Source organism: Pagrus major, chromosome 3, assembly GCF_040436345.1.
Source record: "Pagrus major chromosome 3, Pma_NU_1.0".
Classification (NCBI taxonomy): Eukaryota; Metazoa; Chordata; class Actinopteri; order Spariformes; family Sparidae; genus Pagrus; species Pagrus major.
Window position 1 is genome coordinate 11840051 of NC_133217.1, and position 24017 is coordinate 11864067.

A 24017-nucleotide genomic window follows, 5' to 3' on the forward strand; every position below is an offset into this window, starting at 1 on the left:
TGATCTTTATTAGTGTACAGTGTTTTATTTAATTTACAGACATGCAGGAGATTAACCTCTAATCGCATATTGCTGCATTAATTGTGAGCAGTTTCTTCATGCTGCTGCGATAATCACAGGTGTTGTTTTTCTCGCTGTTGTTGCAGTATGACATTCATTTTCCTCCTGTCAGGTATTTGAACATTCACTTCAAGAGGGCCACACTTTTGCTGGTACATTAACAGCACTAGTTAAAGCGGTCTGCTGTGCACTGGCACACATTTACATGCAATATCACAGCATTGCACTTCATAAATACATGTTTTTGCAATACATGGCACAGGAATAAACACATTTAAACACCCCTGATTTGCATACTACAGTACAAATACTTTAAATACTGTCATTGCCTCTTTGTAAAAGGCTTTTTTTTTCTCTGTCATTACAAAAGTTTAGAACATAGCTTATTTCTGCATCAACAGTCAGCAAGTCATACACAACTACAGTATTTCATATGATACAATCATTAAATGTTCCCCACCATCACCAGTGTTCATAACAGTGCTGCAGCCGATGGAGTGACAGTAACAGGAAGCTGCTCCCTGAGGCCAATAAAAGACTCAAACCTCCAGGAGAGATAGTCCATTCAGAGCTGACTCCCATGACTTTCCATGGCTCAGAGCAGGTACAAGAGCTTCCCTTCAGTACTCTCTCTTCAGTCCATCAGTTATTTTTAAAGGGGTGAGACTTCAGTAGAAATTTGAAGTGTAATCCCCGCAATCAGAAGGAGGAAAGTTGCAAAGTTGCATCCTGGCCATTTTTTTTTTCACTTTCCAGTTCAGGTGAAATACTTGCAACCAGTGGAATCAATGAGGCAAGAGTCGGTGCATCTGAGCTGCCCAAAGGACCTGCAGAAGACACAGAGAATTACTCTTTCTTTATTACAAGCACACTAAGAGTAAACTTATATTTACACTCAGTACCTGCTCATGTCATACAGCACACCTCCACATTTCCACAATGTGCTCTTTATTAAAGGAATAGCTCAACATTTGAGGAAATACACTAATTTGCTTTCTTGCAGACACTTATGAAGATTTTCCACCCTCACATCTACAGACCGAATCACTGTGACGTCGTGCTAACAACAACAGTCACTTCTGACTAGACAACTAGCAGCTGATTTGCATCATGGAGATATGTAAAAATTGGCAAACTTATTTCTGTTGTATTTTTCAGCTGCATCTGTAACATTTAAAGATATATAGTTAATAACAGTGATCCAACCTATCTGACATTTCTGCTTATTTTATGTACTGTGTTGCTTTGCTAGTGTTTTTGAGGAACCAGAACAACCATACGGTAACACACATGAGATGTACACACACACAGGGGTTTTCTACCCGGAAGTTATTGCAAACAAACATTGGGATTGGTTTGATATTTTAAGCATGGAGCTAGAGCAAGGAGTCAATTAGCCTAGCTTAGCATAAATACTTGAAGCAGGGGGTAACATCTAGCCTGGCTCTTTTCCAAAGGTAAAAGTGAGTTTACAAACACTTTAAAGGTGCAAGGTACAGTTTTACTTGAAAACATTCAAAACATCACCAACAATATCAACAGAATGTGAAGGAATAACAGTTATGTTATGATGTGTATGTACTAGCCAGCTTCATCCAGTCCAAAGCTCCTGTGCAAGCGCTGTAAACACTTCCAAGCTCCCAGTCCGGACTGCTAGCTGCACGGCTAAGAGAGGTAGGTACCGGTGTGTTGAGCAATATTTTAAGCGTGAGTACAAAGTATGCAGTGTTGTCTGATTTCAGCACATAAAACACTGAACAGTTACCAGTGCCAGTATAATGCACCATCATCTCCGAATGGTTTCAGTGACATCACAGTAAAAGTACAGTAGTTCATTCAAGTGACCTTTAAAATCCCTAGACGGATGCAGTATAAATGTACTGCTGATTAAAAAGCAACTCTCATTGCGCAAACTTGGCATTGAAGATCTCAAGAGAAGAGAAGCAAGTTGTACCCAAACGAATGACATGTGTTGTGTCTGCACTCCGAACCTTGTCAGTGAACTTACCCAGGAAGATAGGATTTGCAGGTCTGATAACCAAAGTCCTTTCCATCACACTCCTCCATGCCCTCATGTCGGTAGCCATCTCCACAGTAGGCCCACTTACAGTCTGAAGCGACGAAGAAAAGGGGGATGAGGGGAAGGTAGTGGAGGAGTTAGGAGAGAGCGAGGGAGGGAAGGAAGGGAGAGAGATGACGTTACTAACTGCTTTGGCACTCCTGTGTGTTTCTGAGATGCCAGTACAGCATTTTCCTGCTAATTAAATTGAACAGAGAAGGAGAGAGACGTGAGAGGATGGCAGGAAAAGAGAGGGCGAGATTAATGAAAGATCAAGGAAAGGTTTCACCGTGCCTACTGCTTTTATCCCCTGTCATGTGGGGTTTAGGCTCTGTGGTGTCCTGTATTTAGGCGCTGCAGGGTGTCTCGTGAACAGCTGGGTATGGGACAGCATGCTGGTGTTTGTGTAGCAGGAAGCCTAAGTTGCTTTGTATTCTGAGAAAAGTCTCACTTCTAGGTTTTACCTCAATTGATACAGATAATCTGTGAATAAGGGGTTTTTAAGGCAATCAAATGAGCGAGAGTTGCATGTAACTCACTGAGACAAGCATCAGTGACAATCTGGTTTCCATCGTCACACTCCTCTCCGTGCTGGGCCTGCACCTTTCCGTCCCCGCACACACCAACCCTATCTGGGACTTTCTCCGTGGACTGGAACGGCTGGAAGGGCTGGACAAGTTGAGAGAAAACAAAACATAACTTGACATTTCAGGCAATGAGAAATCTTACGGAGTCGTTTGACCTGGGAGTGAATGCCAATTAAACCCTTTCCCACTGAAGACAACTGAGCAAACTCCATCCATCGAGGAAGACTGAGGGAAGCTAGTAAGTTGACCTTGACTTGAGAGATTGACAAAAACTACTGTTTTTGAGGTCAAAACCAATGTTTCAACTGTTGCCCGGTTTTAGATTATACGCATAGTTGTGAGCTGTAAATGATCAATTATCAATTACATATTATGATACACTTTAAAAACTTACAGCATTGGTCATTGTAAGTCATTACCTGTATAGGCTTCCATCCATCTTTATCTCTGAAGTAGAGCGCCCTCTGATCCTTCCTGAATGCTATCGCGTTATCCAGATGTAGACCCTCCATCTCCTCCTCACTGTTCACCACAAATATCTACACACATTGAAAGCGGATGAGAAATAATTGATTCAGTATGAAAACAGATTCAGTTTGGATGGTTTTATGTGAGCGGGGTCTTACTGCAGGGACTTTATCCGAGCCGCCCCGCTGTGTGTAGCTCCCATAAGGAGCATTGTTTGTTCCAAGACTGGAGTCACAGTCGCAGCGGCCTGGTGGACCTGGAACACCCTTCTCTCCCTTTTCTCCTACCAGATAGAGACCTGGAAAAAGAAAATGAATCGCCAAGTATTTTGGTTATCGATTTATCGCATTAATTATTAATTATTTTTCAAGCAAAAATGTCAATTAATTTGCTTTGATGAGCATTTTTCACAATTTGTTGACATTTCATAGACTAAACGATAAATCATGAAAATAATCATTCTTTGCAGCTCTACTTCATTACAATGTAATTACATTATAAACTGTAATTTATTGTAGATTAGTGTATGAGTGTGTGAGGTACACTACTGTACCTGAGGCAGGTGGTCCAGGTGGCCCGGGATGGCCATTAGGACCTTGGGGTCCTGGGGGGCCCATGACTCCTGGTGCTCCGGAGTGGCCCTTTGTGCCCTGTACAAACCAGGCAACAACCCAATATTAGAAAATACTCTCTCTCTCACACACACACACATACACACATACGCTGAAGGTGACCTACATGCAACTGCCACTTGTGCACAGCTGTGATAATCTAGTTGATGGGGGAAATGTGTGTGTGTGAGTGTGTGTGTGTGTGTGTGTGTGTGTGTGTGTGTGTGCATATATAAATGTGTAGACTAGAAGATCTAAGACCCTACAGCCCCTCAGGAAGTCTATACTTAGAGCTGGAAGTAAAACTTGAGTGACTGAATTAGCCTGTGAGAGGACAGAGCAGAGTGTCAGTGCATCACACCAGGATGTTTGAAATGTGTGGAATATTCACCGCCAACATGCGTCTCACACACACTGTGCACATGTGCATCATCCGTCCTCGCTTTCGTCACCTGTTTGCCTCTCTTCCCAGGCCGTCCAGTCGGTCCTCTCTTCCCTGAGACTCCTTGCTCTCCCTTTGGTCCCTGCTCACCCTGGGAGAGGAGTTGATGCATAATCAGTTTAAATCATAATCTTAATGTGCTCATTATTGAATCATTCTTACCTTCTGCCCAAGCATCCCAGGCAAACCGATGGAACCCTAAAAAGAGTCAAAACGAGAGCTTAATGTGTGAAAAGCCATTAAGTCAGCAGAGCAGGCACTCATAAAATGTTTTAATGTTCATTTAATCTGTGTCTGAGATAGAGGGCTCAAGAGAGCTTGAAACGCAGGGACCCGAAAGAAAATGTTTCAAGTCATGAAGCACTTTGGATTCTAACCAATAATTGTTTTAGAGATTTTCACTGCCTAATGAAATGATTATTCCATTATAACACAGCGGGAGGCAAAGTCAAGCATAAATGGGCTGTACAGTGTAACACAAGGCAACATTTTCCAGAAACAATTTAATGATCTGCAATAAAAGGAAATTGTATTTTTCCACCAACCTTATCGCCTTTTGGTCCTGCTGCTCCGGAGTCACCACGAGTCCCCTTTTAAAAAACAGAAAACAGAGGGAAACATTAAGAGAAGGATGTAATAGTTTTGTAGTAGCTGACATGTGCACGGTGAAAAACAACTTACCTTCTCTCCTTTGTAACCAGGCAAACCCTGGAAGGATGAGGAATATAACAGCAGATATGACAAAAGTACAGTTATCCAGTCAAAGAAAGACTGAACGAGTTATTTTCTTTACCAACATATAAATAACTGTGTGTATGATGTTGTGAATTTGTGATTAACCTTTGTCCCGGGTGGTCCCCTCAGTCCTGGTAAGCCCATGAGCCCTGGATCCCCCTTCTCACCCTAAAAAAAACCATACATATGCCATGTACACTTGTGTAAAACCTGTAAGGAGACCACTGTACTATAAAATGTGTTCATCACTCGAGTATGTGGACGAGACTTACCTTGGGTCCCTCTGGACCAGGCCATCCTGGTGCTCCTTGTTTCCCTGGGAGGCCTGGAGCTCCTGTCCGACCCTACATAAACACAAACACCAGTGCAAAAGAGATGTCAAAACTAGAAGTCGGTGCTTTGAATTGCATGCAGGGTATTGCGACCAACTCAATTTCTGTTTGAATGATGATCTTCAACAAAATAATAATAATAATTTTTTCTGCAGGCCGCTGTAAGTGGGTTTCTTTCAATCACATAGAGTTATTTGCGTTTTCTTAGTGTAGCCTCCACAGTATAGTTAGCTGTCTTCACTCGTTTCAAGCTGAACACAGCTAACCTGACACGAGGGTGTGTTGGTGGTGACAGTTTTCTCTGCTGGGTGAGATCAGTGGGTCAGAGCGACAGGAGGAAACAGGAGCGACTACAGTGATGTGCTAATGAGAAACTTTGCATAAATCCTGAAAACAATCGCAAACAGCTCGCCTGGCTTCATCGAAATGTAACAAAATCTCCCATCATCACCTCTTAAATGAGCTATTTAACACATTGCATCTTATTTGTTTAATCTGTACAACAAGTGAAGTGTAAAAATGACAATTTGTGGTTTTACAGGGGTGTGTGTGCTGGACTATTTCTTGGCCGGGTGTAGTGACTACATGAAGCCTCCACTGGCAGCCTGCCAACTTCTCCTGATATCGATCTTCTCATCTCACTCTTAAGAAGAAAGCAAATAAGCATATTTCCCAGAATGTCATTGAGCTGATTTGTGATTTTGTACTGCGCTATATCTGCTGCTGATCTGCAGCACTTTGTTTGCTAAGATTAGGGCTGCACAGTTAATTGCAATATGGCTAAGTGCAATATCCTGCACATTTTTGATAAAGCTCAAATTTATGACAAAACAGCATCATAATGAAGTCTTGTTGTACTGTAGTACCCTGCCCTACAAATGCTGTTCTCCAGATGTAAGAAAACTTCATTATTTTAATAGTTTTTTCTGTGAAAATGAAAATTGTGATGCAAAAACAATCATTTCCAATAACACAATGTGATTTTTTTAACTACATCGGAGAGCCCTAGTTAAGATGCTTCTTTCATGACCTTTTTTCCCCTACTGATGTTCATAAGGACTAACCAGCTTTAAATAAGGGTCAGAAATAAATAAGCAAGCCAAAATGACCTCCTATGATTTCCTAACAGGACATGACAGAGGACAAAACCTAGCGTGCAAAGCCTTAACAATACCACTGAGATTTGCTAATTAGTGGACAGGAATAAAGGCTTAATTGATCTTACTCTATCGCCAGTTCCCTCCAAGCATGAGAGCCAACTATATTACACAACAGTCTCATATCTCTGTAACACCTGGATGAGTACCCCAGAGCTGCTGCCATGCTAGCAGTGTGCCCTCATTTAGCTGCCTGTCATTAAAGCAGCAGCCTGCAGAGACACCGCGGACCTGCTGCTGCTGTGTGAAGTGATTTATCACGGAGAGCAAAAGCACTTAGGGAGATTAAAGTGCAGAAGTGGAGTGCTGGAGAGCCTGGATCAGCAGGACTGGAGTCCAGTACGAGGGCTAATGGAGCCAGGCCAAGGAAAGGAGGGGAGAGAGGAGGAAGACGCAGAGGAGAAGGAAAGAAAAGGGGGGATGATAGAGAGGTGAGGAGCGGGAGGATGACGGGAGTCATCCAGGGATGTGATCAAACTTATACGTGGTTAAAGCGGCTACTGAGACTAATGCAGCATGACCCATTTAGCAGCTGCAGAGGGTATTCTGAGCACATCGACAGACAAATCACATCACAGAGATTGAGGATGCATAGAGGGGACAACGGAGGCAGAGAGAGAGATTTCCAGATCCCATTATTTCCAAGGACATGCGAGATGGACCAGAGAGAGATGAGCGAGGGAACGAGACACGCAGGAGGGGAGGAGCGGCTCACCTTTGACCCCGGACGTCCAATTTCTCCCTGGAGGAGGACAAATGAGGGGAGAGGAGATGTAGCACTCGTTAGAGCACACAAGGACACACGCACAAATACTTCAAGACTGATAAAACTACAAAACACAAACCTTCTCCCCTTTTGGTCCTCTTATGCCGGGTAATCCACTAGGACCCTGAGAAATGACACCGAGTTTATATCCAGCTCACATACTCTAATAGAGCATGGTACATTTGTAGGAAAATCAATACTAAAAAGGTCATTTTGTTTCATTTCCATGCTTGTTTAACGATATAGCTGCTGTCTTAGAATAGCTACAGCAGGCAGGAAGTATCGATACATATCAATTTAGAATATTTTAAATGGTTTCAATACTTAAATCGGCTCACCAGTACCAGCAGCGTTTTTTATCTTTCCACTACAACTTTTTCCCCGTGGTATCAAACATGGTATCAAATCTCAATATTTTTCAAGGTACTGTATCCAAGTAAAACATTCCAGTATTGTCACAATATTACAGCACTGTCATTTAATCATATTGCAAAGTTGCCATGAATGGGAGGTTTTCAACCCTGAAAGAAGGGCTTTACCTCTGGGCCCTGGGGACCTGAAGGTCCTGGAGGTCCAGGTGAACACCCAGGTGTCACAGGTTTCTTTACTTCCTGTTCTCCTCCTCCAAAGACACTTGGCTCCAAGAGGCTCTCACCGTCCTTCAATCAAGAGAAGAGAGATTAAATCAGCACACATATGTGTGTAAAGGAGGTGTGAGTGTGTGTTTGCGAACACCTACAGGGCTGCCCCTCTTCCACAGCTGAGGCGGCGGAGGGAAGAGCGGCGGCGGAGGCGGTGACATGAGGCAGCAGGGTTCAAAGCTCAACGGCTCACCCAGCAACCTGAAAGCTGAGAGGAAGACAGAGAAACAGGATGTATCGCTGACAGTCTACAGGCAGCAGGTGTGTTATCTAACAGCCAGTCTTACACGACTTACCTGAGCGCCCTGAGAGGAAGCTGTCCATGGAGGTGTGACGGGATTGGACCCAAGCAGGACACAGAAGAAGGTGGAAAGACACTGCAATCTTGACCAGGTCCATCCTGCTGGTGCTGCTTTGCTTTACTGTCCCTACAATACAATGCACACACACACACACACACACACACACACACACACACACACACACACACACACACACACACACACACTTTATTTTTGCTGTCTGAGCTTAATGCACATCCTGGCAGCTGTCACTTTCCCTTACTCCCTCTAGATGGTGTCACCATCTGATCTCTCTCTCTCCTCACAGCATAATAAACTTGTTGCAGCTCAACACTGCAGCAGATGCAGCCACCGCTGTATTTCCAGCCGTGCACCAACCCCCTCCCTCAAACATGTGCCAGAATTAGACCTGCCGCTCAGGCTTATTATGACTTCTGACCCCCCTTCATGACAGAAGTCAACAATAGTAAGGCTGTCACGGTTTCCCGCACACAAACATCTCCAGTATGGCCACATGCATTCAGCTGGTCAGTGACAGTGGATGCATGAAGAAGATGTGAGGAGTCTCACAAAAAATTATGATCTCGTGTTGATCACACGTGTGTTTTGCAGAAAAAAAAATGTGCTGCACCTGCTTCAATTCAACATTTCCCCTTCTGATTCATATCTACTTAAACGTGCAGCATGCTTTAATGTCCTAATGATGCAGGAGCGTGAATGGATGGGATGTCATCTGTAATGCACAGGATCCTTCTTACCTTCCACTTGAGATCACGCCGCACTTGTAGACACGCTGTCTGGCTCCTCTAACCTAAATGAAATGCGCGGTGTGCAGTCGGTCCCACACACTGTGGCTCCTCTGACATCTGGCGTGCCGTAGCCAATCTGGACCGCTAATAAATCTGATCCACTTATCGACCCGCTTCTTTCCCTGCGCCGGTCAATACCAACACAATTGAGGAGGGAGGACCTTTTTTCTCTCCCAGCAGAGGCCACTGAGTGGAAGCAGCGCAGCGGTGGCAGCTCGGTCCCAGCGGGTCTCTGGATCAGAAGCTCATTAACTGTTGTGTCATCTGGATCGACGTCGGTCCAGCTGGATGGATAACAGGGTGGCACTGGTATTTTAAGTCAGCGTGCTTATACTAGGTTTGACACGTTTCTGGTGCGCTCTCAGCAGTGAAATGGCGCCCTCTGCTGGATGTTTTAGTTCATAGAAGAAATCAAAGTAAAATAAATATTCTGTATTCGTACATAACTGTGTCAGACATAAACCAAGAAATATGCAGATATGCAGATATATACTGTAAGGTAAGGAGACCACGAGTAAAACATACTTCTGTTTTTTGTATTTGTTTGAATGTAATACTATTTCTCCCCCAATACAAATGAATGAATGAATGAATGAATGAATGAATGAATGAATGAATGAATGGCATTAACAGATCATTTCAGAATACCTGACACGGATGCAAACCAAAAGCCCAAAAGTCTGAGACCAGTGATAACAATACTTCTACTGTGCATTTGTTTTGAATACTGAAACTAATATAACACTTCAGAATACCTGGCATGGACTCAGCAAGTCTGTGCAAAACCTGATGACTCATGTTATCCCAGCATGATTTTTGACACTCAACGCAAAAGTATGGTGAGGATGGCATCTTAGTGTTGGAGTGAAAACTGAGAAAAAACAGCCAAGGTGTCAAACAGCGACATGAAGGGTCCAGAAGTTTGAGACCACTAGTACAAATACTTCTGTTCCGCATTTGTTTTGAATTTAATACTATTTATTCCAATATCAGCTGAACAATTTGTATTCTGTTATCTCTTCGAATCATGTTCCTGATGCTGGGCCTCCTTTCCTGTATTGTGTTAACATGGTGAAGCCAAAGACATTACAGACAGTAAAGTGCTGAACGAACTAACTATACAAAATGAATACAAGTGGAAGGAGACGATAAAAACACACTGGAAAGAATGGAACAAGTTTTTTTTTTATTTGCACATCCGTTTACTCAAGTCAAGGTCAATGTATTGTTTAGAAAAGAAATAACAGTATAAAAGTATAAATAGTACACTATTATAACTCAGTAAATGGCATATGATGTTACCCAAATGTAAGCACTTAGCAAACTTTAAGAATTGTAAATTATACTTTAAAAAATCAGTTTTACTTAAAAAAAATGACAAATCTCTGTGACCACACTTGCCTTATGAATACAAAACATACTCATTTTAAAGTGCATCTTTATAACAATCAAAGACATTACTCCAAATAGCTTAAAAACAGAGGAAAAAACTGAGGAGACACTCCAGCACCATTAAATGCATTTTTCAAAATCTCCCCATTCTAGGACTGTAAAAGAAAACCTATAAACAGAGAGAGACTCAGAACAGTAGTAGTAAACACAATATAATAGAAACCTTAAGAGGTAATCAACAGTGCGGTAAGAGCTAAAGTGGCATAAATGCAAAGTTTCTGTGCAAGCAGAAGGAACATTTTTTAGTAAACAACTCTTTTTAGAAAACCCAAAAGCGTGGCTGCCCCTTTAAGAAGCCTTGACTGAGCGGTGTCGAAGGCTGACTCATATGATAATTAAAAACAGTCTCCTACACACAACACAGGGTGGCAGCAATGCTGGAATGAAACACAATGCAGTGATGCACATTTTAAAAAAACTATTGTAAATGATGAACTTCTTTGAAATGAAAACAAAGAGCACACTGTTTTTCATTCTTGGTAGATGTATTGCTTCTGTCCACAGCTGTATGTGTGTCCCGTGTTGTCAGTCTATTAGGAGGTGGCGTCCTTTAAATAGGTTATAATATCCGCTCTTTCCTTTTTCTTTCTGATCCCACTAAAGATCATCTTGGTACCAGGAATGTACTTCTTAGGGTTTTTAAGGTATACATCCAGAGTTTCCTCACTCCATATGATGCCTAAAAAACAAACACAAACAATAAACACATGTTAGAGGTTTGAAAAAAAAATGTGTGAACATTATCTCACGACAAATCTGCATTCTCACACATCTGTTAACTGTGTTTAGGTTTTATTGACTCATGCTAGAGCAGAGCTCAGAGTCAGAGCTGTGCTGCCTGTTCAGACCTGCTGCTCTGACAGAAAATGCAAGGACCAAGCTGCTTTTCAGCTTTATGGCAGTGACTGTGAAACAATTGTTGCACATGCCTAAAAGTTCAGATGAACATGAACATGTTGCATTCAGGGTAGGAAGGAAAGACAGTAGGTAATTCTGTGTTGTAAAACCAGAAAATTCTGAGTGGAAATCTTTATGAATTAATAAGAAGGGTGTGGATTTTTGGGGATGTGAAGGGAAAACAACTGGATACTGAAACTTGAATCATACAGTGTCATAGCATCAGAAAAACTGCTTTTGGTATCCCCGTTCTCCATGAAACCTTGAATAAAGTTACGGATTTCTCTGGGTTTGGCCATTGTTGGAAAAATTTGGGATAACATATGTACACAACTCAATAAAATATATAACAAAGTTCAAGTCGTTTCGACATTTTCATGCAGAATTCCTACGTTATGTCTTTAAGAATTGATGAATGTTTCTGTCTATCTTCTTAAATATAGCATTTGCTGATTTTCTTTGTCATTTATGATGGTAAATGAAGAGTCTTTGGGTTTTGGACATATTATAGATTAAACATTTAATCAATTAATCGTGAAAATAGTTGCCAGAAGAATGGACAATAAAAATTATTCTTATTTACAGTCCTTAATACAACTGAAACTAGGATCATACATTACATTATTATATTGTGCTTTTGGGATCTCCATTCTCCCTAGACAGCAAGTAAAAACCTTTCCTCGGGCATTTCATGCTGCCATGCTAATTGCATTTTGGCCATGAAATAAATCATGAGACACTACTGAATGCTGGATGATCAAACTTTTATCTGTTAACTGCTTTAAAAACTAATCCAGAGTAGGCTGGCGATGCACTAGAGGTTACCACGGTGCAAAACGACACCTACATATCCTGAGATGTGGCTGATCGTTGCACCTCTCTACCAGTGATGACACCAGGAGGAATCATATATTGCATAATTTATCTGAAGCATGATTTGATCTCAATATTAATTCAGGACACAAGAGAGGATACATCCAGGCTGCACATGTGCTCTCCTGTGTTTCTCATTTGCCTTAATTTGCCTGGTACTTTGGTTGCATCTTGATCAGTTTCTGTAGTTGATGCATGCATGGACAGTAATCTAGAAAATCAGGCAGTCAGTTTCTCTGAGGTGTGCTGTAAGATCCTCCCCACACTGATCTATACCTTTATCGATGTTGGCCTGTGTATAGGAGAAGCCAGGTGCCTGTCCAGTCTTCCTCCCAAACAGACCCCACAGGTTGGGTCCGGTCTTGTGGCGTCCCCCCTCATCCACCGTGTGACACTGAGAACATTTCTGGACAAACACCTTCTTCCCTTTCTTGATGTCCCCCATGACCAGCAGCTGGGTGGAGAGGAAGAGATGGTTATCAGTGTGTGTGTGTTACAGTCAGCCAAACGATATTAATCTGTAGTTACACATGAAGAGTGGAAAAACACCAGTGAGACCAAAGGGATTTCTGACATAATGTAGCCCAGGGCACACAAGTTGCCCTCAAACTTCCGGATTGCTGCTAAGTCATTGAACATGACAACAAGCTAAACTTGTAGGTTTGAAAAACAAAACAAAAACGGACCTAAAAGTGTGTTAGTGGTGCGAAGCTGAAGCTAAACACCGACTAGCTTGAATTAAAAAGTTAGCTGTGACCTAAAAAATAGGTATCCTGCTGTCACTATTGAAAATGTCGACACAGATAAAACATAATACTGCGTGATAAAACAGTAAAATAGGTAAACAGTGTATTACAGAGGCTAATGAAACACAGACAACATGGTACCTTCCTCTTGTGAAAACACGACAAACAACGCTGATAAACAAAAACACTTTCCCGCTTTTACCTGCAGGCAATGTGTAGTTCACGTACCTTCAGGGACAAACGTTTCCCCTCCCTTTTCGTCAAACTTCTTAGTTTCGTGTTTTTCCTCGATGCTTCGAGGTTTCTGCTCGTCTCTAGTTGTAAACAAGCTATGTAATGAACACGACCGGAATTGAACCACTGAGGAAAAGGACTCAAATTTCAGATGGGAGCGGCTTACTCGAGTTAAATAAGATGTGATTAAACATGATTGCGAAACTGAGTGAAGACGACACAGGAAGGTATGTGGGACACACCCATCAGCTTCCAGCGGCAGGTGAGGTATGTGTACAATGCATGGGAATACAGTTACTGCTGTAGCTGCTGTGGAAAACGCTCATTGACACTGTACAGGCAAGTTAAGATGTGTCATTAGCAGGATTATATCAAGATGTGCCTTGTGCTAGTGTGTGACCGTGTCCTCTTCTCCCACAACCTTTGAACCCCTCAACGCTCACCCCATCTTCCCCTTGTTTAGGACCGTGACAGGATAGTACATGGTTTACACCTACACTGTCATATTGAAAAGACTGATTTCATTAGGTTAATGAAAATGCATTATTATAATAGAAAGCAGTATAAACAAAATGGAAAAGTATTTTACTTTTTTACTCACTACATTTATTTTATAATCTAAGTTAGCCAACTAGCAACTTTGAAGATTGCACGCTGCATCAGAACCAAAGCAGCACATTTTTAAATTATGTATTTTATCATCAATCAGATTCCTCTGATTCCACTAATCACAGAAATGCTGAATATCAGATCCGTTAATCGATAATCCGTTAACCCATAGTATACAATATATAAATGTATGTAAATATATGTAGCCAATAATTTACTTGCACTTGTATTTATGATACTTAAGTACATTTAGGCTATTACTAGAAAACTACTTTTGATACCTAAGTACATTTAACAGCAGATACTTTAAGTCTTTCACTTTTACAGAAGTAATATTTTAACATGGTATCTTTACTTTTACTCAGTTTGACTTGACACTTTTCACAACACTGTTGTTAAACTGGTATACTGCTGTAACCCTGATGAGGACATAAGCTGAGCATGCTCCATTTATGTGGGACACATTTATATCACAGTAGTAAAATAGGAAATACAGAATACAGTAACAATGGCTGAATTACATTTAGCTGCTTCAGTTTCAGAGTCATGGTATTATTGTTCATGCTGGCTCACTTCTGTCATTACATACTGGGACACTGGAGGAGAATAGAGCCATCGTTAATGCTGGAGGTAACACCTGTGATAAGTCTATAACAAGTCTGCTGTAATGAGTAGAAAGCACAGGTGCTATGACGAACGATGCCTCTGCTCTATTATGTGTCATAATAAGCCATCCTGCATAATACCAGGGCTTGACAAGTGACACATCAAACAGGAATGCAGCCATTATTAATGGTTTTAACTGACCCGGTGCTCTTCTTGCCCTGACAAGTGTCTTCTGTGAACAAGGTCTACAAGAGCAGATTAGATTCAGTCATTTTGTCATAGAAGAGCATGGACTCAAAATATGTCATGAAGGGATTTTGGTATACTTGATAAGCAGCACGTGTTCTAATAACACAAAATGTGGTGTACATCTGAACTTAAGAACCATTTCGAGGTACTTGTACTTGATTATTTCTATTTTAAGCCACTTTATACTTCTATTCTGTGACAATTCAGAGGTAAAAGTATTGTACTTTTTATTCCACTACATTTATGATAGTGATATTCAGAAGCTGTACCCAGCAGTGTATGAATTAATCCACCAATAGCAGCATCAGTATTAAAGTGATGTACACAATAACTTTTATTCCAATACCATAAATACATTATTCTGAAATGTTCCATTCTTCATATGGAGTACTTTTACTTTTGGTAATTTGAGTATATGTGATACTGATACTTTTGTAGTTTTACTGAAGTAAAATTCGGACTGCAGGACTACTTATAAATGAGTATTTCTACACTGTGATATGGCTACTTTTAAAGTTCTAGGTACTGTCACTGCAGTTTGTTTCTTTCCCAAGCTCAGTCATTATGTGGATTGTACATAAACATAATTAATATGTAAATATCCACCTAGTGAAATAAATGCAAGGGATCATGAGATGACAGATGATTTTACTTTTTAATTTGTAAACGCAATAGGCCTTTAATATTTAGGAACATAGTAATGTGACAATAAGGTAACATTTATTTATCATGATGTATTCGCTGTCATTGAACATAGTTCTTCATCTCTCCTCTTACCTTATAGAGATCACTGTGACTGAACCTGAATAAGGCTTGTTTTTGTGTTCGTGTCCAGTCCAGCAGCCCGTGATGGATCTAAGCTTCACTCCAGACTCTGAATCATGCGGACAGTGGATGGACGGGAACATGGCACAGAGATAGGTGACACCTTTATTTACCTCTCACTGGTATGAAGGTACAAATATAGGGGACAAATCCAATAACATATTTTTTTTCTCCTTCCCTTTGGTCATTTGAAGAGTTATGATTTAAACCTGAATCCTATTGTTTGTACCTTCTGTGTTCATTTGGGAACTATTTTGTCTGTGGAGACCATGAATTGGTGTTTGTCTCCCTCTAGTGACCAATCACTGCACTGAGAGAGTCTATGCAAAGGTCAGTATATATCTACGTCAGTGTGACTACTTACATGTCATGGTGTCTTCTACAGCAGTTACAGCAGATGGTGGGATGAGATCCATCCAGCACACACTAATATTAATGAAGAATTGCATACATGATTGTACTTTGTGATCATTGTTAAGATTATGTTTGCTGACTGTAGCATATTTTCTTATATTTCTTGCAGAGTATTTTAAGGTGATCTTCCGTAGGCTTGTTATGTGTAGCTTTAATTCACACAATTCAAAAGACACAACAATATAAGTAAGCCTCACTGTCATGTTCAGTCGTCATCTATATCTGCAGCCTGCTTGATTTAAAAACAGAATCCAATCCAAACAATTAGTTCATTGAACATAAATAACACTTTTTTGTGGGATTGACCTTTAAAACTAAATTCAAAGCATCTTATTTTTAAATGTCTTTTAAATGGAAAATAAAATGTTTATTTTGCATTCAATTACTCTCTGGTCCTTTTGGCATTTCAAGAAGGAGAGCCCTCATTCAGACACTGTTCGCCCATATGAGGTGTCTTAAATGTCTTAAAGGTCCAGTTTGTAGGATTTAGTTGCATCCAGTGCTGAGGTTGCAGATTGCAAACAACTGAACACCCCTCGTGTCACCCTCCCTATACAATGGCTGCTAAAAATGCAAAAAACATGAAGAGCCCTGTCTTGAGCCAGTGTTTAGTTTGTCTGTTTTGGGCTACCGTAGGAACATGGCAGACTCTGGGAAAGAGGACGTGCTCCCTCTGATATAAAAGGCTCATTCTAAGGTAACGAAAACACAACAATTCTTATGTTCAGGTGACTATAAACTAATTTAAACATGGTTATGAATATTGAATTCCATTTATGCCCCCAAATAACTTAAATCATCCACACTTGACCATTAAGATTTAAAAACATAAGTGTTCTCATGATGAAAATATGCAGGACTCAATAATAAAGCAAAATAAAACCCAAACCACTCGCTTGAAAACTTTTATTATCATTGTTTGGGATTCGTTTTCACCCTGTAAAGGTTTTTTCTTGCATCTCCAACTCTTCTGAGCTGGTTGTAAAGTCAAAATCTTCAGCCCTGCGGGGAGAGAATACATAGTGAGTGTTATTCAGATTTTTAAAAACTCATAGACATGTAAGGATGTTAAAGTTAACTGAAAATAAGGGGCTCAGATGCTGAGGATAACAACCTTGTCGATTTTATTGAGGTGATTTTATTTTTCACCTAATGCATGACGGGACAGGCTCAAGCCCGCTGTGACCCTGAAGACAAATGTGTGCCAATACATTTTCTTACTGTACAGACAAAATAACACCGATAACATCCATCTCTGAGAGTTATGGCATCCTTTTTAGAAATAAAATTCATTTAAATTATTATTAAAAAGACTTTCCTACCATTGCAATCCAGTGTTCACTAACTGGTCAGAGTCCTCAGAAGGCTCCAGTACAGACTCCTCCTCCAAGGTCTCGGAGGCGGCTGCAGTGCCTCTATGACACCAGGGCACTCAGCACATATTTCAAACACCTCCCAAGCTCTTCCAAACCTCTGAGGCATATTAGGGCTCGAATTTGGGGCCCTCTCGTCATCATCATCACTGTCCCTGCCGAAGCGCATGGGCATGTTGGCGTGCATGTGGATTGGTGGGGGAGTGGGCGGGAAGAGCTTGATGATGGTCGGGCGGCTGAATTTGCTGCTGCTGGTGGGGCTCATTTGCACTTTTAAGCTCTCGAGATCCAAACTCCTGCGGATCGCACTTTTTGTCTGAAAACAAAAACATGTTGTAGTCCAGATTGATTAAAATCAAAGAATATGTTCATGTGTGATAAATCATCAACTATAGTTTCACAATCTGTTTTTGTCATTTCTCAAGCAAAAATGTGAAACACTTGCTGGTTCCATCTTCTTCTTAAATGTAAGGAATTGTATATTTTCTTTGCCTTATATGATAGAAAATGATTGTGATGGCAACATTTATATTTTTAGACAGGCGGTTGGACAAAGACAGCATAGAAAATAGTCAAACGCTATCAAAATACCTTACAGTAAAAAGATGTTAATTATACTTTAATATCTTGTCATGTCGTACATAACACAAGGAAAATGGGGCTGCAGTTAATGAATATTTTCATCATCGATGAATTGTTTTGTCAAAAAGCATCCTACAACATCCTATAGCTCAGACAACATTTTCAGATTGCTTGTTTAATTCAGTCAGCAGCCCAAAACTACAAAATATACCATATAATATCATAGATGACCAAAAATGCTACAAATTCTCACTTTAAAAAGTTAGAATCCGAGATTTTTCTAATTGTTTGATAGAAAAATTGCTGAACTGACTAATCTTTTCAGCTGTAAAGGAAAACCTAATAAGACAAATCTGTGTCCGGCTCTTACCTGGTAAGAGTGTAGCTGCTTCCTCACACTGTGTCTTCCATCATTGCCGCTCAAACTTTTATCACTGTGGATTGATTTCCCAGAGACCTGCAAGTCAGATGCCTCTGCCCCACTGAACACCCAGAGCATCAGGATTGTTGACAGAAACACTATGGTCAACATGTTAGCAGCAGGAGACACTTTCTCTCAGGACAGCAACGCGATAGGCCTACATCTAATTTCCTGCTGCTATTAAAGACCCCTGAATACATACGTCACCTGTTGCATGTGATGCACACACGCACACACACACACATATACATATATACCCCCAGCCACAGCCTCATTTAAACGAAGTAAATTCCTGCCAAGTAATCAGCTCTGAAGAATATATTTGAAAAGGAAAGAATGTCCTAATTGGACTGCTGAATGATCCAGTTGGCCTTTTTTGTCAAAGGATGAACATAAGAAGAGTAGGAGGATGTTTTAATGGACTGATGGACAATAAACAGGACAAGCAGCACTGAAAACACTGAAAGAAGCAGTTACACAAATTGATGTTTTGCAGTCTCTAATCCATCTTATTTAGCTGCCACTTGTTCGATGAATTCTATTATTTTCCCTATAATAAAGAAAAAAGGTGAAAGTGAATATATCTCAATTTTCATGTCCCACTGTTAATCACAACTGTAATATTCATGTTTTCACTTCTGCATGCATAATTCCACTTTTTCCTTGTAACGATTTCATTTGAAATATATTGTACATTTCTACAATTTCATTGTCCTTAAGAGTGAAGTTATTGCTTGTGAACAATGGCTGCAGTTAATGTACATTAACATTACTGTAATTTTAAATGGTTACACTGGGGAGAGGAGCACAGCAGATACCTGGTTGATGGCCTTGTATAGTACTCTGTACTAAACAAAGAAGAGAAGCAACATTATGAGGAATAGGATCCAGTGTTTTTCGAGACTGAATGTCAGGAAATCCCATGAAAAGACCAAATGAAATAAAGAACAATAAATTAGCCCATTTCTCAATACTTTCCGACCACAGCTTGTGTTCGGCTCACATCCCTGAGCCCACTTACTCCTACTACTGGAGACGTAAATCTTTAAAAATCATTCATACTTTTATTGTTTTAAATGGCGTGGGAATTTCGGAAAACAGCTGGGTAGCTGTTTCTCTACTTTTAAACATCTAGAATAAAAAAACTTAAAGAGGTTCTCCAGTGATTTAACATTGCGCTTCCATAAAGTTTGTCATTACTTGTATAAGACAAATACACTTCCCATCATGCAACTCCATAATTTCTTTCTATTAGACCCTCCATGCCTACATCAACTCCATGTCACATCTGGAGTTCTACCAATCATCTGATCATGTGTGACTGATGGTTATAAGACACTGGCAGTACCTTGTCCTCAAACTATATGATGAGAACTGTTCTGTAACAAGGTTCTTCTTCTTCAGATTAAAAACAGATTTACTTTCAAGAAATCACTTAAACTAAAATTGAGCAATCATACTATTGTGTTTTAGCTGTTTTGGTGCCTTTTTGTTTTTTTGTTTATTTTTTGGAGACATGTTTTGGACGATTTTTGTTTTTATTCCTGTTATGGGTAACTGTTGTTTTTGGATTTATGTGTTGAGTCATTTAATTTGCTTTCTGATCTTTATGCTTGGATTATGCTGTATTTTTTAGTTTTATTGACACTTTGCTATTTTACTTTTTGTATTTTATTTATTTTTTTGCTGTGCTTATGTTGATACGGACCCCTGGAAGACCAGCAACCATGTTGTGCAAGCTAATTGCACAGATTGTGATGCATGCTTTCTATTATACATGTCAAGTCTAAGCCCAACCTGGGATAACGCAATGACATCATCAGGACAGGCTTGTTTTCTCAGACTTGTCAAAGCTCCTCACAGACCGATAGAAGACATTATAGAATTTTTTTCACAGGTTGCGTTGTACTTTGCGTTGTACTTTCAAGTACTTTCAAGTTTCATCCTTCTCATATCCTGTCTTTCAGTTCTCTTTGGAAAAAAAGCATAAAGGAAACTAAAACAGGAGGTATGTTCTCCCTCTCTGTTTATTAAATGAATCTGCTGCTTTGTTTTTGTATATAAACTGCTGTATCTAGCAACCACTGAACGATTCAGCTTTGACAGGCATTTGGAGCACAGGAGTGGGGGTGACATCACTCACCATTCCTGTTTCTGAGTGTGTCTTTAGCGTCTTTAGATGCATTAATGACTCACCGGAGCTGTACTTGCGTCCCAGGCAGACAGAATGTGAGGAATGCCTGGTGTGAGACGCAGGTTGACAATGACAACCCACAGAGAACTTAAATTTGATCCATGCGTCATGACCCTGACATTGTTCCCATTTGCCATGTTGCCATGTCCAGTCCCACCTCTGAGCGCCGGTACAGCCGTTTGAAGCGAATCACATCTGGTTTTAGTGAGTCAGTATCAACCTTAAGATGTTTTTTATGGCTCCAGTTTCAGTCTATCTTTCTGTATTATCATTTACCTCCCACCTCTCCTCAGCCCTTCTCTCTGTGCTCTCCCTCCCTGACCTCGGCCCCCAGCTCGCAGACTATGGGGTTTGGGATTTACGATCCTGTCTCTGAGTCTTATCCGCTGAGGGCTTCCCTATACCTCAAGCTCTCCCTTTGTTCTTTCAGCGAGCACTCCCTCAAAGACCTTGTTCTCCGCCACTGTAATTCTCTCTTCTTAATGTTTTTAATGTGCATCCCTCGCCACCCCGGCGGCCTTTTCATCTTTCCATTTTCTTGCTTTCGGGCCTCCTCTCCCTCCCGCCTTCTCTGCCTCTACATGCTGTCCACTTGCCCGAAAACAGACGCTGCTTCTTTGATAGAAATATGGCCCTGCAGTTTTGATTTATTACATTTCAACTCTCCCATATAACAAGTTTTTGACTTATTTTGACTCGTGTTTCATACCAATCATATACTATGTGTAGAATTTCCTGCAGTGTTCATCTGGCTGTCTTATAATTCAAGTTTTTGACTGACAGGGCGAAGATAAATAAAAGTAGAACCATGGAAGAGACAGAAACAGGAAGTAGAATGAAACTGAACACAATGCCACTGTTGATCCTCGCCTGTCTGGGATTTGGCAGCGTTCCCAGAATTCCTCTCCACGACCAGGACACCCTCGGATTCCCAGGATGATTTGTATGAATGTGCTGTTATCCCCCCTGTTGAGCTGATTTATGTGGAGTTTTATCTTCCCCCTCACTTAGACATCAGCCGGGTCATCATCACAACACTTTACATGCCCGTACACTCAGCGAGGAGACACATTCATCAAGCCCTCGTGACGGGTTATAGTTTTATCAATGATCAAATCCATTTCTGTGGGATCACTGCATTATGATGTATGGGAAGACGTGCTGACGCCGGGCAGACAGACAGACAGACAGACAGACAGACAGACAGACAGACAGGCTCATGCTACAGTACGTGTCAGTCTGTGTTGGGTAGTTTTGATTGTGGTGGATGATGATGGAGTCATGTCTCTCACAAGTCAAGACCGCATCCAATAAAGGAAGTGGCCCAATAAAAACATTGAGCCTATAGCAGGCTCAGGAGACAGATGTGGAGCCAGACAGGAAGGAGTACCAACTGAACATTTCTTTTCTTACAAAGACAGAAAGAGTTTCATGCTTTTGTATTTTAACCTGTTACACACGCAGAGGCCTGAGCAGTGTTGGAGCTGTGAGCAGAATTTGACAACCGCCCACTGAAAGAAAAGGAAAAGAGGAAAAGACTGTAAATTGTCCTGGTTAGTTTCCCTCTTATGGTGGTACAGGATAACACATGATATCATTAAAATACAACGCTGGCAATATTCTCGAGAAATGACCAAAACCAAGAACGAATTAGTCTGATCCAGCCTGTTAGTGGCTCTCAGTCCCAACTGGATTGGTTACTACTGAAAACATAAATCTTTACGGAATTATACATTTATGTCAATGTAAATGCACTTTTACATAAAAAAACTAAACAAATACAAATACAATTTTTTTTTGGCATGACCATAACAAAATCAGTACTGCCAAAGCATCAAGGTGTTGACAATCCCAACATTAATAACTGTAAATATATTCTCAAAGGTAATAATAATTCTAAATTATTTGACCAATGACTGGGCTTTTTAGCAAACATTACTCAAACAGGAGTTAATAGTGCATTCATTAAGGACTATTTCCAGCTGTGGATTTGGTACAGTGAGTATTACAATTCCCACGTTCATTGTAATGAGGAATCACGTAAAAAACAACAACAAAAAATAAAAATAGTGCAATGATGTGTCACAATTAAGTATTTTTGACAGTTTAGCTGTATCAGACAATACTTGTTATGAGGATCAGTATATTGATAGGTTTGGTCTTTTTAATGGATTGATCTAAAATCGGAATCAAAGTATCACAGGGCTTCATGTTTTGTCACCTCTACTTTGGGGCATTTTCAGGTTTTTAAAGATCATTTTTCATCTCTGTAAGGTGATTAACCCTTCTCACAGTGTCTTGGATGATACTCAGATGAAAACAAGAGCATTTTTCTTAGCTCCTGAAGAGCTAAACTTTTGGAAGAGATATGTTTTTTATCTGCCATCAGCAATTTCTAATTTACTTATTTGGGGCCCCTCAATGGTACTTGAAGGCCCTGAGCCTTGGTACAGCTCTGCATACAGACAAGAGAAATACACATACTTCTCTAAACATTCCCTTTTTCAAATTTTTGTTGATAAATATATATATATATGTATATTTTTAGCAGATTTCATACAATGTTTCATTTTAACGAATGAATTTAATTTAACGAATGAATTTAAATTTAATTTAATGGTGCCTTTAGTCAGTTTATCAGCCTGTAAAACAGGCAACCCCCCCCATCTTTCATGTTCAGCTAATTTAATTCTCTGAGTTGCCCAAAATGGTTCTTTGTTAAAGAGTTATTACCTCTGTACCGGATGAACAACCAGTTTGGGCTTGAAACATTTTTTTCTAATTAAATAAAACAGAAACCTTAAAAAAATTCAGAAGTCTGTAGTCATAGTTAAACCGTACCACTTTATAATAACCTTCATTTATATATGGTTAATTTATAGTTAATTAAGCTTTAGTTAACGGTTATTTCACCATTAACAAACAATGCTTTATAACCATTTATTAAACATTTGTAAAGGTCTATAAACACCAGTTGCAACTTTACAATGACCATCCAAATGTTTATAGAGGAACTAAAAAGTGTAAATTCACTGTTAACAAAGTGTTATTAACGTGAGTTGTAACTTTACAATAAACATTCGCTTGATAAATGGTTTATAAAGCATTTCATTGTTTGTTAACAGTCAAATGACTATTAACTACAGTTTAATTAACTATAAATGTACCATTTATTGATGGTGGAATCATAAAGTGTTACTTTTAACTGTCTTGGGATTTGACTTATTCACGTCTTCAGTTCTAAAGTAGTGCCAATACTGATAAGCTGTTTGTTTGTTTGTTTTTTACTTAAAAGTTAAAATGTATTTTGTCTTCGTCCTCTTATTTCTGTCATACAAAACCACCAGATGTCACTCTAGGCTTGGATGATCAAATCTATAGAAAGAGTTTATAGATTTGTTTGTGCCATTTGTCTGTTTCTGTTTATCAAACATTGTTTCTGTTAAGCAATCATTCAATCTTCAGGGAAGTTTTAGGCCTTTTATAAAAGAGATTCATCTTTTTTTGTATTAAATGCAGAATAGCAGGAGTCTTTAAACAGCATGGGTTGTAAAACGTGTCGTCCACCAGGAG

General features: G+C 40.1%; 3 protein-coding genes across 3 annotated transcripts; all 3 read right to left on the reverse strand.

The window, feature by feature from the left end:
* Positions 1-817: 817 nt before the first annotated feature.
* On the reverse strand, positions 818-8257 carry LOC140993976 (uncharacterized). Its single transcript, XM_073463534.1, has 17 exons — positions 8151-8257; positions 7957-8098; positions 7757-7876; positions 7297-7341; positions 7167-7193; positions 5235-5306; positions 5068-5130; positions 4909-4935; positions 4773-4817; positions 4390-4425; positions 4238-4318; positions 3728-3824; positions 3333-3472; positions 3126-3245; positions 2659-2788; positions 2069-2171; positions 818-887 (listed from the first exon to the last, which is right to left on the reverse strand). Exons 1-17 carry the CDS (start codon positions 8255-8257, stop codon positions 818-820), a joined length of 1425 nt encoding a protein of 474 aa, XP_073319635.1.
* Positions 8258-10608: 2351 nt separating this feature from the next.
* LOC140993824 (cytochrome c iso-1/iso-2-like) lies at positions 10609-13249 on the reverse strand. The gene is made up of 3 exons (XM_073463374.1): positions 13166-13249; positions 12468-12645; positions 10609-11100 (listed from the first exon to the last, which is right to left on the reverse strand). Exons 2-3 carry the CDS (start codon positions 12634-12636, stop codon positions 10955-10957), a joined length of 315 nt encoding a protein of 104 aa, XP_073319475.1. The 5' UTR covers positions 12637-12645; positions 13166-13249; the 3' UTR covers positions 10609-10954.
* A 3557-nt stretch (positions 13250-16806) lies between these two features.
* On the reverse strand, positions 16807-18361 carry npvf (neuropeptide VF precursor). Its single transcript, XM_073462798.1, is given in 4 exon segments — positions 16807-16876; positions 17197-17224; positions 17227-17563; positions 18200-18361. Coding segments are annotated over 4 exon segments (597 nt in total).
* Between the last annotated feature and the right edge of the window lie 5656 nt (positions 18362-24017).